The sequence below is a fragment of the Penicilliopsis zonata genome (assembly GCF_001890105.1).
Source record: "Penicilliopsis zonata CBS 506.65 unplaced genomic scaffold ASPZOscaffold_10, whole genome shotgun sequence".
Lineage (NCBI taxonomy): Eukaryota > Fungi > Ascomycota > Eurotiomycetes > Eurotiales > Aspergillaceae > Penicilliopsis > Penicilliopsis zonata.
Genome location: NW_019208919.1, coordinates 599,560 through 616,019, shown reverse-complemented (window position 1 = coordinate 616,019; position 16,460 = coordinate 599,560). Strand labels below are relative to the sequence as shown.

At 54.5% G+C, this 16,460-nt stretch overlaps 6 protein-coding genes across 6 annotated transcripts in view; 4 read left to right on the top strand and 2 right to left on the bottom strand.

The window, feature by feature from the left end:
• Positions 1-523: 523 nt before the first annotated feature.
• On the bottom strand, positions 524-2,321 carry ASPZODRAFT_143661 (hypothetical protein; the record flags this gene model as incomplete). The annotated part of the gene is made up of 3 exons (XM_022724931.1): positions 524-1,871; positions 1,952-2,105; positions 2,171-2,321. 3 exons carry the CDS (start codon positions 2,319-2,321, stop codon positions 524-526), a joined length of 1,653 nt encoding a protein of 550 aa, XP_022580289.1.
• A 932-nt stretch (positions 2,322-3,253) lies between these two features.
• On the top strand, positions 3,254-7,017 carry ASPZODRAFT_143660 (hypothetical protein; the record flags this gene model as incomplete). The annotated part of the gene is made up of 6 exons (XM_022724930.1): positions 3,254-3,258; positions 3,635-3,770; positions 3,853-3,975; positions 4,036-4,456; positions 4,681-4,924; positions 4,986-7,017. 6 exons carry the CDS (start codon positions 3,254-3,256, stop codon positions 7,015-7,017), a joined length of 2,961 nt encoding a protein of 986 aa, XP_022580288.1.
• A 76-nt stretch (positions 7,018-7,093) lies between these two features.
• Positions 7,094-8,380, bottom strand: ASPZODRAFT_133647 (hypothetical protein). The gene is made up of 2 exons (XM_022723322.1): positions 8,198-8,380; positions 7,094-8,091 (listed from the first exon to the last, which is right to left on the bottom strand). Exon 2 carries the CDS (start codon positions 8,067-8,069, stop codon positions 7,140-7,142), a length of 930 nt encoding a protein of 309 aa, XP_022580287.1. The 5' UTR covers positions 8,070-8,091; positions 8,198-8,380; the 3' UTR covers positions 7,094-7,139.
• A 1,050-nt stretch (positions 8,381-9,430) lies between these two features.
• Positions 9,431-10,936, top strand: ASPZODRAFT_133646 (hypothetical protein). Its single transcript, XM_022723321.1, has 2 exons — positions 9,431-9,608; positions 9,668-10,936. The coding sequence occupies exons 1-2, from the start codon at positions 9,507-9,509 to the stop codon at positions 10,775-10,777; spliced, it is 1,212 nt and encodes a 403-aa protein (XP_022580286.1). The 5' UTR covers positions 9,431-9,506; the 3' UTR covers positions 10,778-10,936.
• A 210-nt stretch (positions 10,937-11,146) lies between these two features.
• Positions 11,147-13,859, top strand: ASPZODRAFT_133645 (hypothetical protein). Its single transcript, XM_022723320.1, has 2 exons — positions 11,147-12,444; positions 12,535-13,859. Exons 1-2 carry the CDS (start codon positions 11,641-11,643, stop codon positions 13,411-13,413), a joined length of 1,683 nt encoding a protein of 560 aa, XP_022580285.1. The 5' UTR covers positions 11,147-11,640; the 3' UTR covers positions 13,414-13,859.
• A 1,918-nt stretch (positions 13,860-15,777) lies between these two features.
• Positions 15,778-16,460, top strand: part of ASPZODRAFT_68626 (hypothetical protein) — a gene marked incomplete at both ends in the record, with an annotated part of 1,312 nt that continues 629 nt past the window's right edge. The window contains 4 exons of the mRNA XM_022729522.1: positions 15,778-15,888; positions 15,962-16,098; positions 16,163-16,242; positions 16,311-16,454. Coding sequence (XP_022580284.1) covers positions 15,778-15,888; positions 15,962-16,098; positions 16,163-16,242; positions 16,311-16,454 — 472 coding nt within the window. The remainder of the gene's footprint in view (positions 15,889-15,961; positions 16,099-16,162; positions 16,243-16,310; positions 16,455-16,460) is intronic.

The window sequence follows — 16,460 nt, the reverse complement described above, 5'->3', positions numbered from 1 at the left end:
CACGGGATCTCTTTCTAACTAGTTAAGCTCGATCGAAACCAGTTTAAAAAGGCTGCAATGCTCCAGTCGTGGAAGGTGGAAAAGTACAGAGTACTACATATATCAGATAGATTCTAGAGTCCAGACTCAAACAGGTTCCTTACTGTTACCATGGCAGCCTGCAAGACGTGCATACCCGCCCCTGACAGCAGCAAGGGACGAACTTTGGCAGTTCAGCAACTACGGAGTAGTAACTAACTACTACATAATACAGACTCTTGACTACTACCGTGCTAACCGAGATACATCTGAGAGGTATCGAGGCAGTGCTGGCATGTGGCGAGCTGAAGATGAGATAACTCGGCATTAACCAAGGTCTCCAGTTGGCTGGATTTGTCATGATCCCTGTACGAACTAAACAGCACGGAGAGTAGTAATTGATTACTAGTTACCACATGGCAAGGTTTATCCAACTTTCACAGCTATTATTAGTAGTTACAAGTGATTATGTAGTAAGAGGGGTATGTAGGAGTCAATAGTAGACTTAAGCAGGAACTCCGTTGGTGACGGTCCCATAGGACGTAAAGGTGTAGTTCCCGTTGCACGCATAGTCGAACTGGCTCTGCGCCAGGCTGTCCTTCTGGATGGCCAGGAAGGTGTCCAGCTCACACCACCCGTCATCGCGGTACTCGCACCCGGTGAAGCTGGAGTGCAGCGGCAGGGTGCGCTGGTTCAACAGGAAGTGCACGTAGTACGTCTCCGACGTTCCGGCGACATACGCCTCCGCCTGCGAGCCCGTGGGCCGCTTGGCGGGCACCTTGTGGGGTGCACGAATGATCTCAATGTTGATCCGGCCGGCAAAGGGGACGATCTTGCTGGTAAAGAACTCCTGGTCGGCCGGCGGGCCCGTGACTGGTAGGGAGCCCGCGAACTGTTCAAAGCCAAACGCCGTCAGCGTCGAGACGATGCTCGCGTCATGCGCAAAGTCGAAGTACAGCGTCTGGTCCGTCGGGAAGGTCACCTCGTTGGTGTCCAGCGTCATGTTGGCGTCGGTGTCCGTGACGGTCAGTAGGTGACCCTGCACCCGGGCCAGGAACTCCTCTACCCAGGCGATGCCCTGCGCGCGGCCCGCGGGACTGGCAAACCCGCTCATGACAGCAAACTCAATGTCGATGAGGTAGCTGTAATCCTTCCAATGGGCAAAGTCGAACAACTCGCAGAACGGGCTGTAGCCGAAGCTGACGGTTTCATAGGCGCACAGTGCCTGCGCGTCGTACGAGTCGGCAACAGTCCAGTCGTAACCACCGGCCTGCTTTTTGAGCGTGGCGGTGATGTCCTTGAGGTAGGTTTCCATCCATTCCTCGATGGGTTCCATCATCAGGCTGCTCTCCTCCCACTCGAGCGCCTTGTCACAGGCGTACATGCCGATCAGCGAGTTGTTGTACCCGACTTCCTCGATGATCGGGAGCAGGTTGGCGTACTCGGTCCAGTCCAGGCCGAAGAAGCCGGCCAGAAAGTTCTCCGCGCTCTTGAGCATGCGATCCTCCGTGGTCGTCCGGGCCACCAGCTTGTGGCTGCTGCTGCTGTTGTACAGCTTGCCGTAATTGTACCAGTTCAGGATACCGCTGTCGAACAGCTCCTGCCGGCCGCGAGCCACGAGGATTTCGAGACCGAGGCCGTAACTCCAGTCATTCAAGAAGGCCAGGTTGTCGGTAAACTTGGTGCCCTTGGCGGTCAGGTTCATAATCTTCTCGCCCCAGGTGGCCAAACCTTCCGACGAGGATGGGTAGCGGGACCCATGGCGTTGCAGCAGATGCATCTGGGTGATATTGGTCCCGCTAGGAAGGGGGTACTCTTCCACTCCAAAGCCATCCACACTGGGGTAGTAGGGGCTACTCTAGGTTAGTATGATCAAGACGTTCTGGTGTGCGTATGCTCCCCCCCAACTGGTGAACCTGACTGATCGACTCACCTGAGGTTCCCCATCCAGTGGAAGATGTTCTGCCCATTTGCCCCCTGAATCGGCTCCGAGGTCTGCAGAGGATAGTTGGGGGTATACGACACGCCGGTAAAGGTCACCGGGTTGGTCTCTGCCAGGAAGGGGGCGGATCCAGTCTCCGTGGTACCTAAAGAGAGTCAATGAGCTTTATGCTGCCGGGCAGATGAGATCCAAGGTAGATAGTAGACATACCAGCATACAATTCCGGCGTGGTCTGGAACCAGTTTGGCCCGGTAGTGGTCGACGAAGTCGAGGTGGTAGTCGTCGTCGCGCGAGGCTCCACGGCAGCCGCCTCGACGGCCACAGCCAGGGTCAGGGCAGAAAGAGAGGACTGAAAACGCATTTTGAAACCCGATCTCTGCCCGCTTCAACTGTTTTCTTTCTCTCTCAGACTCAGTCCAGTCTCCGGCAAGCCCTCGCCTTTTATCTCCTGCCCGGCCCCTGCCACCCACTCAGGTCGTAGACGTCTCCCGCTAGGGATTAGCTATGAGGTGCAGAATCTGGCACCACCTGCAAGATTGCCCTCCATTTTCCGGGCTGTCTGTCTGGGTGATTATTGTCTCTGTACCAGCAGAAAGGCATTGCCAGCGCACGTGGTGCAGATGAGACGCGTTATGCAGGTACCTGAGATTCTAGAACCAGGATCCAGTGAGCCGGATCAAGCCTGTTTATTGCCGCTGCGGGCCCCTGGTTTGAGCTGCTAAAATGATGAAGCCACCCTTCACTGTCCTTGACTGCGAGGAAACACCAGTCAAGTGTGGCGGTTAGTGGATGTTGATAGATGAGAACTGCCCTGTCTGAGTCTAAGAAACTGAATAATGCACTCTGCGCCTGTAGAGAAATCAGAGACAGAACAACGCAGGAGACGCTGGAGAGAAGCCGGAGAAGCCCAAGGGGGGAAGACTTGAGGGAGAACTGGAGGGAGGACCCCAATTGAGAAAGAGCCTCGTAATTAATATTTCCGCGCTAGGCGGTTATTTACCAGCTAGCGCAATATATGATTGGTTGTATTCCTGTAAGCGTTTCTAAGCGAAGCACTAGTAAAGTTCAGTACATCGTATTACCATCGTATTCGCCTGTAGTGATGCCTGAATGATAGTGATTAGGAGATCAGTAATTAAATACTCCATACTAGATCAAAACCATTTAGATCCAGCAGGTTATGCAGAGTAGTGAAAGTTAAGCTGTAGATATACCATATAACTAGTACTAACTATATACTATATGGTCAATACTGGCACTAAAGGTAAAGCTTCTAGAAGGTCTCAATAAGCCATGACGTATGTACCTGAAGTACTTTAGGTCAATAGTCAATAGTTAGATTAACTAATACCGATAGTAACATTCTAGGTACTATATTATTCACTGGTAAATAGTACTGTAGAGATACTCCGTACTGTAGATACTCCATACTGTAGATACTCCATACTGTAGATACTCCATACTGTAGATACTCGAGCTGTGGCTGTGTGCACCAGCCACATGTCCCCAGGTCCCTTACTCTAGTAGATTCCTAACAAAGAGACTTGATCTTCTTTATATCTATTCTTAGAGTCATGATTGACTTATTTAACTAACACTCAAGTCAAGTACTCACCTCATATCTACTGCTAAGTACTAGTTAGTTACTACTACTGCTGCTACTTCTACTGCTAGAATGTCCCGCATTGCCAGGAAAAAGAAACACCCCCGCCGCAGCCCAATCCTCAAGTCTCTCAATCTCAAGACTAAACCATCTACCAAATGGCGGAAACCCGTTCCTCTCCCGCCTTCTACGGAGCCTTTAGAAGAGGTAAGATAGTAGTACAGTACTCTACATCAAGCTGTTTCTTTTTCTATCTATTTTTAAGTCCTACTAACATTAATGTCTTTAGAATTGTTATACCACCTCTCCACTGATAAACGGATACATATTCGTCCGCAAGGGCGACGTCTATATCACCCGGCATTGCAGGAGTAGAACCAAGCAGAGTGGACGAACAGTATACGTTGTTTATGTATAACCTCCCCCCCCACGCCTTTTTTGTCTTTTCAACATCATTGCTAATGATATACAGACTACACAAGGGAAAGCGCTGGGCCTCCGCGTCCCGAAAGAGATCTATTCCTCAGTTCTAGCTAGCGCGGAGGAAACGTCGTCGTCTCGCGCGGCGGCGGTGCAACTGCGCGATGAAAGGGACCGGCAAAGGGCAGCAGAGCTGCTGACACAGTTATTCCCGCGGATGCCGTCGTCTTCTCTGACGGAGATAGTCGAACATGCCTTCTTGAAGGGGTCTGGGCGGGTGGGGAGGTCGACCACGACGTCGGAGGAGAGGAAGGCGGTTCTGGCCGTGGAAGCGCATATCCGCCACATGCATACCGGGTATGAAGCTTTGCTGAAGAGTGGGATGGAGAGGGCCCAGGCGCGAAAGGATGTCTGGGAGGCTGTCAAGACGGTCAAGAGGCTGTGGATGGGGGAAGAGGGGGGGGATCAAATGAGTCAGACGTTGGTTTTTAGAGAGAGATGACGGTTGAAGATACGTATATACTATAGAAATGACTGGTATGATTTATTACTACTATTATTATTATTACTGTTATTATTACTACTACTATTACTATTCTTTCTATAGTATTGTTGATTACATGCATTATTATGACATATATTTATGCATTCTAACCGCATTCGGCGACACAAATTGGCGAAAAAATAGTTTAATCAGAGTTATCTCGACAGTTGCTCAAGAACCGCCACACAACTGGATTGATTCACTCAATGGATTCGACAGGAGAATCTCCCCGCAAGAGACTCAAGACCGACAATGTCGTCGACAACGACGTCGTCCTCGAGACACCCCCGGAGGCCAAGGTCGAGGAGGACTCGCAGGCACGCCGGGAGGCAGAAGTCGGCATCACGCAGTTTGTGAGCGCGGAGGCTGTTGGATTCTCTGGAATTCTGAAGAAGAGGTGCTTTATATCTATAGGGGAGATTCTTGTTTCTCAATTTTCTAATATATATGTTGACTAGGTACACCGACTTCCTCGTGAACGAGATTTCACTTTCGGGCGAGGTGTTGCACCTCAAGAACACGCAGACACCCAATTCAGGATCCAAGGAGAATAGTACCAAAGACCAGGCAAGCGCTGAGACTCAGCTGGTGGAACAGCCGAAACTCGAGACAAAGCTTGAGGAAGCTGCCAAGCCCGCCGAACCGGAAAAAAACGAGGAGGTGGAGGAGTTTAAGCTCTCCGATGACGACCGCGCGCTGTTCGATTCCTCCTTTGGCGCTGAAAAGACAGACAAGATCATCGCGCTGTACCAGCGGGCGCGTGAGAATGCCAAAACCCGCCCCGGCGAGCTGGGGCGAGTCGTCACCAGCGTGCTCTCCGACCGGGATCTGCGCACCAAGATCCACCAGACGATCCGGCGGGCGTTCAGCTCCCAGCTGGAATCGTCGACGGACGCCGAAGGCGTGATGGTGATTTCGGTCGCTGCTAATCGCAACCAACGGAATGGACAGAAAAGGGGTGATGGTGGTGCTGCGGGCAACGCTCCGCGCGAACGCACGAACCGAGTCAACTGGGACGAGCTCGGGGGACAGTACCTGCACTTCACATTGTACAAGGAGAACAAGGACACGATGGAGGCGATCTCGTTCATCGCGCGCCAACTTCGGATGAACCCCAAGAGCTTCAGTTTCGCCGGCACCAAGGACCGCCGCGCCGTCACCGTTCAGCGGGCGTGCGTGCACCGCCTGCAGATCGACCGGCTGGCGAAGCTGAACCCCATCCTGCGTAACGCGGCGCTGGGCGACTTCGCGCACTCCCCCAACAAGCTGGAGCTGGGCGACCTGCACGGCAACGAGTTCGTGATCACCCTCCGCGACTGCGAGATCACCGGCGTCGACCTTGGTGGTGATCTTGCCGCGGCCATTACGCGGGCCAAGGAGATCGTCGGGACTGCGCTGCGCAACCTGCGCGAGCGCGGCTACTTCAACTACTACGGTCTGCAGCGATTCGGGACGTTCACGACAACCACCGACGCCGTGGGCGTCAAGATGCTGCAGGGCAACTTCCAGGCCGCGTGCGAGGCCATCCTCGAGTTCAGCCCGCACGTGCTGGCCGCGGCGCAGAACCCGGCCGAGACCACCACCGCGCTGATCAGCTCGGACAGCAAGGCCCGCGCCGAGGCAATCCACCTCTTCAACACCACGGGCCGCATCAACGAGGCCCTCGACAAGCTGCCGCGCAAGTTCGCCGCCGAGGCCTGTCTCATCCGCCATCTCGGCCGCCACCGCCACGACTACCTGACCGCCCTGCAGACCATCCCGCGCAATCTGCGCCTGATGTACGTGCACGCGTACCAGTCGCTCGTCTGGAACCATGCCGCGGGGGAGCGGTGGCGACTCTACGGCGACCGCGTCGTGGAAGGTGACCTCGTCATCATCAACAACGACGACACCAATAACGACCACGGCAAGGATAATGTCGCCACCGATGCAGACGGCGAGGTCATCATCACCCCGCAAGCTCACGACAGCGCCCGTCCCGCCGACGACCTCTTCACGCGCGCCCGCCCGCTGACCGCCGCCGAAGCCGCCAGCGGGAAATACTCCATCTTCGACATCGTGCTGCCCCTCCCGGGCTTCGACGTCGAGTATCCTGCTAACGCCGTGAAGGAGTTCTACCAGTCCTTCATGGGGTCTGAGCGGGGCGGCGGTCTCGACCCCTTCGATATGCGCCGCAAGTGGAGAGACGTCAGTCTGAGTGGTGGGTATCGGGCGCTCCTTTCTCGTCCGGGCGCAGAGTACTCGTTCGATGTGCGCAGTTATACCCGTGACGACGAGCAGTTTGTTTCCACCGATATGGATCAGTTGAAGCTTGCCTCTACCACTACTACCGATGACTCTGCTACTACTGCTGCTGCTGCTGATTCTAATCCCAAACTCGCTGTTATTCTCAAGTTTCAGCTCGGATCCAGCCAGTACGCGACCATGGCTCTGAGGGAGTTGATGAAGGGGGGTATCAAGGCTTATGCGCCTGATTTCGGGGGGCGCTAAGACAACTGTACATACCCTACAAAATGACCTTTCACTGTAGCCTACATATACCAATACAGACATACTTTCATAGTGAACAGTATATACAGAATCATGAAGCATTAGTACTAACCAATGACTAACTACCGAGCATGATCCTCTCCCATTGACGAAACAGACGAGACATCATCGTCTAGTCCGTGCGAACCGATATGTCCGTCGCGCGGGACATCGTCCATGTCCGAGACGGCCGAGACGGCGTCGTTGTGCGGATCTTCAAAGGGCGAGCGTGGCCGGTCCCGGTCCTCGTGGGAATGCGAGTATGCTAGTGCCGCCATGTTCTCTTCTGTGAGATCGTGTTGGCTTGTATGTTGGTGAGTGGACAGTACTGCTGCTGCTGCTCCTCCTGCTCCTCCTCCTTCAGGGATGCCTGGACTTTGCATCGGTGCAACTTGATAGGAAGGGTTGGAAGTATTGCTGTTGCCGGTGTTTCCTGGGACTGGACGTCTTGAAATCTGTGTTGAGGGAATAGGCCCGTCCCATCCGCGTTCTGATTGAGGGAGGAGAGCAGCTCCCGAAGCCTGCGTCATGGCAACAGCCTCCTTGCTGGAAGTTGCGAGGGCGCGGCTTCTCTTGCGTTTGCGCCAGAGGAAGAAGAAGATCACGCCCGCGACGAGCAGGGCTCCCACCACCGCGACGGGGACTGCGATGGCGATAGTCTTAGTGTTGGTACCGCCTCCTCCTCCGCCGCTGCTGCTCTTCCCTGTGCTTGTACTGCTACTAGACGCTGCGGAGGCGGTAGTGCTGGTGGTAAATGAGGTGAAGGATGAGGTGATCTGGCTGGTAGCGGGGAGGGTTGCTCCCGTCTCCGGCTGTGTACTGGTAGTGGCGCTGGGATCCGAACTGCCAAACCCGAAGTTTTCACCTGTTGCGGTTGTGGTTGAGGTTTCTGACGTTGTTGTCTTGCCGTTGAATAAGTCTGTTGTCGTCGTTGTCGTCGATGTTGAGGGGTCGCCACCAAGTCCACCGTCCCCTTCCCCGGCATAGGATCTTTCTCCATTAATATCCCCCATGGTGGTTTTGTGAGAGACGAGACTGAGGAAGCCGTCAGTGATCTGCGAATATATCGGTGCGGAGAGATCAGAATGAGAGTCGTGGCCAAGAGACATGCTGTAAGAACCACCCCCCGGCTGTAGCTTACTTATGTGATTATATGCAGGTAATTAGTTCCTGTCAAAGCAGAAACACGAGCTACCGGTTTGGGGGTATATCCAGAGTCAAAAGTAAGATTCAATGTGTTCCATGGGGATGACACCCAGTTCTAGCCAAAAGAGAGAGAGAAAAAGAAAAGGACAAAGAAAACACAGGATTCAAAGAAGAACCACCAAAAGGCGCGAAAAAAAAAAAAAAAACGGCGGCAGCCAGCAGGTTAAGCCAACAAAGAAGAACTGCCCCCCTCCTCTCCCCCCGAAGCAGTAAGAAAATAGTCCACCAGGAAAGGCTGATTATTTCCGAAGGCGCAGCAGAATCATCCCCCAAGGGCCCAGCGGGTAGTCCACGAACGACGATCAGGCTGAGCAGCCGTGTGGGAAGCAGGGGCCAATCAGCCCTGGCGCTCGATGCAATGACAGCGCCTAAATAGTTGACAACCATAAAACGACACGGCTGCGCATCGTGTTGCAAAAGGTCGTCGTTGTAGTTTGTACAATCAACGAACGAATAAACGCCCTACAAGGACGCGCAACTCGGCGCGAGGCTGCGAAACACTAGGATCAGTCAGGCCCTGAGTCGATTGGCTCTCCAGCTTTTTTGTCGTACGTGTCAGTGGCACGATAAGAATCATTCATCCTGGGTGTCAACCCCGTACACGCCTTCCCGGGCAGTATGTAGTACTCCGTAGAGTGTCGACAACAATACGCGCTGCATGCCCTTGACGGCCGGTCCACCGAGAAGGTCACCTTTGAAGGTTGGACTCGTATACTTGCCGGTCTATTCCACAAGGAGGACAGACGCCCAGTTTTCCAAGACGAGAAAGGGATGGACCGATGGGTCATTGCGAGCAGAACGCGGGGGCCTCATAGGCTCATTGTTAATCAAACGCCCTGTTCAAGCCTCGTCCTCCACCACTGGGGCCAAAAATAGGCCGCCCTCAGGGCTGAGACGCCGAGTGTCACTCTGTTAGTATGCTTCAAACTTGTGCTGCTGACCTCCCCAGATCAAACCAGCATGTCACAGGCAGGCGACAGCCACGGAACAACGACATTTCAGCCGGTCGGGGGGATGAAGTCGAAAGCGCAGGTTGTTTTTGGTGGGCGAAAACAAGACACGGGGGTGATGCACGTGATCCAACGTGACTCCACGTGACTCACCGCCCGGCCGGGCGGTGTGGGCGGCCGATTCCGGCGATTGCCGCTTCCTCCCCAAGGGAAACGACGGGGGGCAAACGTCGAACGTCGTCGCTGTTGGCGTGGACCTTCTCGTCGTCGTGATATTCTGCGGGCTCAGTCATCATGAGTGGTATGAAAGGGGTCTTCAAGGAGGGCTGGCACCCGAAAGGCAAAGATGGGGGTCGGGAGAGCTGGCGCGGTGACTTTAAAGGCATCAACCAAGTGGTAGGCGTTGCAGGGACTAACGGGGCTGGGCGTATCTAAGAAACTGACTTGATTGATAGGCTGGATGGGTAGGCAAGGGGAAGGAGAAGGATGCTGGACGTGCGGACCATGTCTCGCGGCCGCTCTCCTCCCTTAAGGACCCGGCGTCTTTCGGCCCTCCGCCGAAACACATCAACTACCACGGCCCTGCGGCGGTGCCGGACCAGACCACCCCGAATCGTCGAGGACTCGGTGCTCCGCTGGCTCCGGAGCAGATCGAACGGCAGAACGCGGAGCGACAGCAGGAGGAGGAGGAAAGGGCAGCGGAGGAGGCGGCGCAAAAGGCCGCTGTTCCCCCGTTGCCGTATCGTGCGAACCGCACGGGGCTGACTACGACGAACCTCCCCCCGCCTCCGGTGAGACGGGTTGATTCCCCCGTTGGTTCCCCCGTTGAGTCCTTGGGGACGAGGCCGAGACCAAACGTTCCACCCCGACTACCTGCACGTACCAATTCCATTCCTTCGCAGTCTCCGTCTCCGCCGCCGGCATATTCGCAGACGCCAGCGCCTCCCTCCCGGTCACAGAGCTACATAAATGAGAACGCGGTGAACCGTCTGACCCAAGCGGGGGTATCAGTGCCTGCGTTGGGGATCGGGAGCCGGGGAAGCAATGCGGCGTCACCTGTTAGTGCGCAGGCTCCAGTCAACGAGCTCCAGTCTCGGTTCACACGCTTGAGAACAACGGAGTCGAACCCCCCTGCGGAAGGAACCACTCTGGCAGAGAAGCAGGCGGCCGTGAACACAGCGCAGAAACTGCGCAGTGACCCATCCTCCGTTTCTGCGGCGGAGGCGCGGAGCGCTGCCTCCACCGCCAACAACTTTCGAGAGCGACACAACGACACCATCCAGGCCGGGATGCGCAAGCTCAACGGGATCAACGATAAGTACGGCATCACAAAGAGGTTCAACAACTTCATCGAGGAAGGCAAGGCGCCCGCCGACTCGGGCGCGGCAGGCCAGCCGCCTCCACCACCTCCACACCCGAACCGATCCAGCTCGAGTGTCGACCTGGATGCCCTGAACCGAAGAAAGCCTCCGCCGCCGCCACCACCACCGAAGAAATCGTCGATGCGCGCGGCGCCCGTCAGTCCGCCGCCACCGCCGCTGCCGCTGGGGACCAAACCTCGCTGACCGGTTGCCTCTCTGTACATTTCTGGACCATCTACAGTTCTAATCGCAGCTATCTACAGTTCTAATAACAAGCAGAACATTTTATCGCATTTTTAACCGCAATTCTCATTATTATGTAGTAAGAATCTATGGCCCACTTCATCGCCACAAGCCTCGGCCTGGAACACTTTTCAGCCAGTAGACAGTAGACACTGGAAGTAGACAACTGCTACAGTATTCTAGAATATTATATATAAATCTCATCTTCAAAGTATAAAGTATCTTCCGTAGCAAACAGGTGGAGATGACGCTGCTGAGCTTGTTCTGCTGTGCAGCGTCATAATGATGCACCTGCACCCAGAAGTTGTTGAGATGGCGTAGTGAGTCTTAATAGCAGGTATTAATCCAGCCCCATAGAGTCTGTACTCCTTAATAATCTATTCAACCAAGTCCTCAATCACATTCACCTCCTCCTTCCTCAGGCTTCCTGGTCTCGCCCTCTGTCTTGCAAAGTTACCGAGGCACACGCGACAGCCAAAATCCCAACAAACGCACTCCGTCTCCACCCAGCGATATGAGCATTGCTCTGCTTGGATGGCATCCTCCGACTGCTTCTAACCCGGCCACAATCCGCTCTTCCCACTGGCTGTCCGTCTTGGATCCTCTGGCTGGGTCGCTGCCTTGCTGGATCCTCCCCTCTGCTGCCCTGGCTGCTGCTACCCCAACCGGTCTTGTTGCTGGCTGATAAGAGGTGGAGAGAGACAAATTTTCTCTTATCTTATCCTCAACGCTCCTACAGTTTCCTTCTTTCCTTTGATTCCTGCTAGGAGAGAGAGAGAGAGAGTCTTTCTACAATCAGTCTCGTCTGTCAGGCGTCTCTAGCCATGTTGGATTTCACCTTGTCGCCCAACGGTGCTGGTGGTGGTCCTGCTGCCACCATCCGGATTGGCCTGCCTCCAGCGTCGTTGCTGCAGTTCCCCCCGAAAGAGCTCCCCGCGACGTTACCAGCACCCCAGGTCGAGACGCTCACCTGGAAGCAGCCGTTCAACATCCCGCCGGCGCTGTACACCGATCTGCTCGATGTGCGGGTGCCCATCACCATCGCGGGCGTCTACGCGGCAACCGTCGTCGTGCTCAATCGCGTGAACAAGGCCCGCGGGTACAAGCCGTATGCCTTCAGCAAGACGCCGCTCTTCAAGCTCTTCGTCATCCTTCACAACATCTTCCTCGCCATCTACTCCGCCTGGACATGCGTGGGCATGATCCAGACCTTCCGCGACACCTGGCCGCACCGTGACGACCCCCACGGCCTGGTTGCCGTCACCGACGCCCTGTGCAAGATCAATGGGCCCCGCGGGTATGGAAACGCTGCCGTCTACAGCTCGGCCACCGATCAGTGGACCATGCCCAACCCGCAATTCAAACTGGGCGCAGGCAATGTGCCCGATGCCACGGACATCGGTCGGCTGTGGAACGAGGGTCTTGCCTTCCTGGGTTGGATCTTCTATCTCTCCAAGTTCTACGAGGTCCTCGACACCGCCATCATTCTGGCCAAGGGCAAGAAGAGTTCCACCCTGCAGACGTATCACCATGCCGGTGCAATGATGTGCATGTGGGCTGGCATCCGTTACATGGCGGCCCCAATCTGGATCTTTACCCTAGTCAACTCGGGGATCCATGCCTTGATGGTAAATTTCTCTCTCTCCTTGTTTTTGCTTCCCCCCACGAGATGGGCGAATGGCGAATGGCGAATATCTCTCTGACTCACATTCTTTTAGTACACATACTACACCCTGACGGCACTGAGTGTCCGCATTCCCACCCGCATCAAACGCTCCTTGACCACGATGCAGATCACTCAATTCCTCATTGGTACTACAATGGCTGCCTCTTACCTATTCATCAGCTACACGTTGCCCGTGGCTCAGCCTGTGGCTCCCACCCTCCGACAGATCTCTGCCGTTGCTGCTGCCTCGGTTTCCTCGTCCGGCACGACTGTGGCCAGTGCAGCCACCGCCGAGAGCCTGGTCCTCTGGTTGAAGAAGCTCGCCCTCCGGGCTGCTGGCGCACAGGGCATTGCCGAGAACGTGGGAAGCTCTCGCGTCCAGCCCCTCGTCGGCGATATTTCCAACGCCGCCTCGACGGCGAGTCAGCAGCAGGGAGTGCCTGGCGTTGAGTACCCCATGGTGACCTGCATGGACACCACAGGTCAGGCCTTCGCTATCTGGCTGAATGTCATGTACCTCCTACCTCTAACGTACCTGTTTGCGCGTTTCTTCGTGCGGTCGTACCTCCACCGCAAGGACGCGAGCGCCAAGCGCCCCGCGCCCATGGTCGTGGCCGAGAAAGCAGGGTTGGATGCCTTGAAGGGCGTGGGCCGCGAGATCCAGCGGTCGATCGAGATGCACGGCGATACGAGCGAGGTCACCACCGAAGACGAGTCGTTCGACAAGAGCATCTCGAAATCCGTCAAGACCCGCGCTGCTACCAAGAAGTCTGCTGCAAAGTCCACCCTCTCCGCGCCGCAGGATGGCTTCATGCCCGTCTCGCCCAAAAAGGGCGCCAAGCGCGTCACCAAGGAGAACTTGGGCCCTGCACCCTCGGTGACTGATTCAAAAGCTGCAAATCCGTACGAGGTTCTGGACCGTGAGGCATGATTTCTTTCCCTCCTATCTCTTTTATTTTATTCTTTTACACGATCTTCCTGGTCGGAAACATGAACCTCAATTCAGTCATCTGCCAAGAGTGTTCGTCATGTTCAGTCGTTTTGATCTGGAACATCCCTGTCTATTAATATCATTGTTACCCCGCAATCAAAAAAAGCTGGGATCCGAATCCGGGCTGCCCCTGCATCTTTACAGAGGCCCTCTAGACGGGGGAAATTTCCTCCATCGCAGGCAGTCAAGGAGGAGGGGTGGGTAAAGGCGGAAAAATATTCTCAATCCGGTCGCTTCTCGTGAGATCAAAGGCGACAAGGGCCGTTCAGCAAAGCTTCACCTTCGCTGTAGAGTTCGGAGAACACCTGTGAGTTAGAATATGCAGTTGGTTGGGCGCCCTAATCCGCCGTCATGTAACGTCCGACATCAATATGAAAAAATATTAAAAAACACCCAAACCCTTCCTTTTCTCCTTTGGTATTTATACTACTTCTACACGCCTGCCCCTCCGTAATTTCGTCCGCCGAACCGGACGGCTGACTGACGTAGATAGTAGGCAGTCAACAAGAAAAAAGCTAATTCAGCGTTATTATAGAGGATTTATGAGACTTCCTCTAGGTGTGGTTATGCTTGCCTATTGAAGGTCTTCTCTCAACTTGTAATCCAGAATGACTACCAATTCCCAATAACAACTTTTTTCTCAGTGTACTTCAGACAGTAGACCCAAGGAAGTATATATACATGAACATGCTTGAGCACTGGAGCCCACATACTCGTCTGGAACCCGTTTGCATGACATCAGAAACATCCGGGATTTTTCCCTTTTGGAAGAGAGGATCTAAGACAGCGGGGTAAAGATCTAAGACAGCGAGGAGGCCCCGAAAACTTTCTATAGACTTGAAGTCCCGAGGGCCCTCAAGACGTCTTTCTACCTTGGGGGAGGGGTTGCAATGTCTCTCTGTCCAGGTACGGCCCCGGGTTTATCAGATCATCGTCGCCCATATAGGAACATAGCAGCGAAAGAAGACGGCGAAGTCACGCCGTATCTACAGCATGAAAAGTCTAAAGACCAGGAGTATCCTCAGATGTCAAAAGTGGAGAAGCCCGGCTCTTGACTTGGCAAGAGGCTTGGCTCTTCTGGCACTTGGGGCCAAGACAAGCCTCAGAGATGGGCGTCCAGCATGATGTGCTTGTTGAGGCGGTAGCCACAGTCGGCTGGGTGAAGAAAAAAAAAAAGGGTCCTGGAGCTATCACTCAGGCTGGAAAGGGGCTGCCTATGTAGTACGGAGTAGTTGACGACGCACTCGAGGATCCCCGGGAGGATATCGTGCTTCCCCCCCCCCTGGCGGAGAGATTCAAACATGCTGTTCTGTCAGTGTATCCCGCCAGTGAGAGGTCATGTTGCCGTCTTTTTGACTATGCGTAGCGCTGGCTTACTGCGTTGCGATCTGACCTTGTCTGTTGCTAATAGCTGGTGGTGATGCCTGGTCAGAAAATTCGATTGAAGTGGGTTAGCCCAAGCCTAGAACCATGCGAATCATTAACAGAATAAGAATAAGATCATACTAGTTACCTTAGCCTCTGATCTTGGCTAATAGCTATAGCCAGTATCTCCTCTCTTCGTCTCTGGTGGAATAACAAGGAGCGAGAGTCTGCCCACTGGCGGAAATAAACAGGGGCTGCGTATCCCCCATCCAACCTTGCCTGCTTTAGCCTCGCCCGCCCCGTGTTTCGAACCTCACTCGAGGAAAATCGCACCTTTCCCCATTCACGGAACTCGCCCGAGGCTCACTGTTTGAAATTAAGGTGATGGACCCTAGAAGAACAGACTATGTAGTAGAGGTTAGTTAGTGCTTGAAAATCCTTCCCTTCCTCCTCCTCCTCTCCGGAGCTAGTCAAGTTAACCAATCTATTCCACCAGTGCGAACCTCCCAATGGCCGAACACATTTCTGCAGGAGGGCAGGATGATCTGATGGGTCTCATCTCCGGTGGCCCCCGGAAGTCTCGGCAGCTGAAACGGCCTCTGCTCTGTCTGTAACTCCTTCTGCAGAAACAAGGATGGTGCTGGGGAGCCCCCGGGGCTACCTAGCCTGTCTACGGCCATAGGTGGATCAAATCGTGGTGGAGGGTAATATCGGACGGAAGATGGCCCAAATGAACCAGGGCTGTCAGTCCAGGGAGCTGCGGAGCTTGGCTAGACGTCTGCTCTTTTCCCTCGGTCGGTGTCACGACTCAGGAGAGGGTATATAAAGAAACGGTGATCGTCAGCTGATGAAGAAGACTGCAGAACCATCTCCTTCCGTTCCTTTCTCACCTGCAGTATTCTTCTTTCTCTGTAACTTATACTACTGTTGATCGGTACCATGCGATTCCTCACCATTGTTTCCCTCGCGGCTTCGGCGCTGGCAGCCAGCCGTACCACTCCTCCGTCTGGATCGATTGTCGTGGCCAAGTCTGGCGGTGATTACACCACTGTATGAACCACTCCTAGATGATGATTGAATGGGGGTTGTTCTTTTTTTTTTTGATACTGATGTCATCGTTCAGGTCAGCGAGGCCATTGCCGCGTTGGACACCGACACCACCGAGACTCAGACCATCTTCATCGAGGAGGGCACCTACGAGGAACAGGTGTACATCCCTGAGCTGGCTGGCGCGCTCATTATCTACGGACAGACCGAGGAGTGCGTCATCCGAGATTTCTTTTCCGCTTGCTAACCACTCTGGCTAACAATAATACAATGATAGTGATACCACCTATTCCTCCAACACTGTCACCATCACCTATGACCTGAGCTTGGACTCGGTCAGTGACGATGATGAGTCGGGTAAGAAGAAATAAACCACCCCGGCGGGTTCTCTTTATGGAACAATGTTGGCTGACTGGTGGACTCAGCTACCCTGAGGAACTGGGCCGCCAAGACCAGCATCTACAACATCAACATCGCCAACACCTACGGCGAGGGCGCCCAGGCGCTCGCCCTCAGTGCCTACAACACCGAGCAGGGTTACTACGCTTGCCAGTTCCTCGGTTTCCAGGGTAATC

Bases quoted from the DNA above. Each gene is read 5' to 3' on its own strand.
- ASPZODRAFT_133647 (XM_022723322.1), bottom strand. From the start codon at position 8,069: ATGGGGGATATTAATGGAGAAAGATCCTATGCCGGGGAAGGGGACGGT.
- ASPZODRAFT_133646 (XM_022723321.1), top strand. From the start codon at position 9,507: ATGAGTGGTATGAAAGGGGTCTTCAAGGAGGGCTGGCACCCGAAAGGC. The intron at 9,609-9,667 runs GTAGGCGTTGCA...CTTGATTGATAG, and splicing joins TTAAAGGCATCAACCAAGTG to GCTGGATGGGTAGGCAAGGG.
- ASPZODRAFT_133645 (XM_022723320.1), top strand. From the start codon at position 11,641: ATGTTGGATTTCACCTTGTCGCCCAACGGTGCTGGTGGTGGTCCTGCT. The intron at 12,445-12,534 runs GTAAATTTCTCT...ACATTCTTTTAG, and splicing joins CGGGGATCCATGCCTTGATG to TACACATACTACACCCTGAC.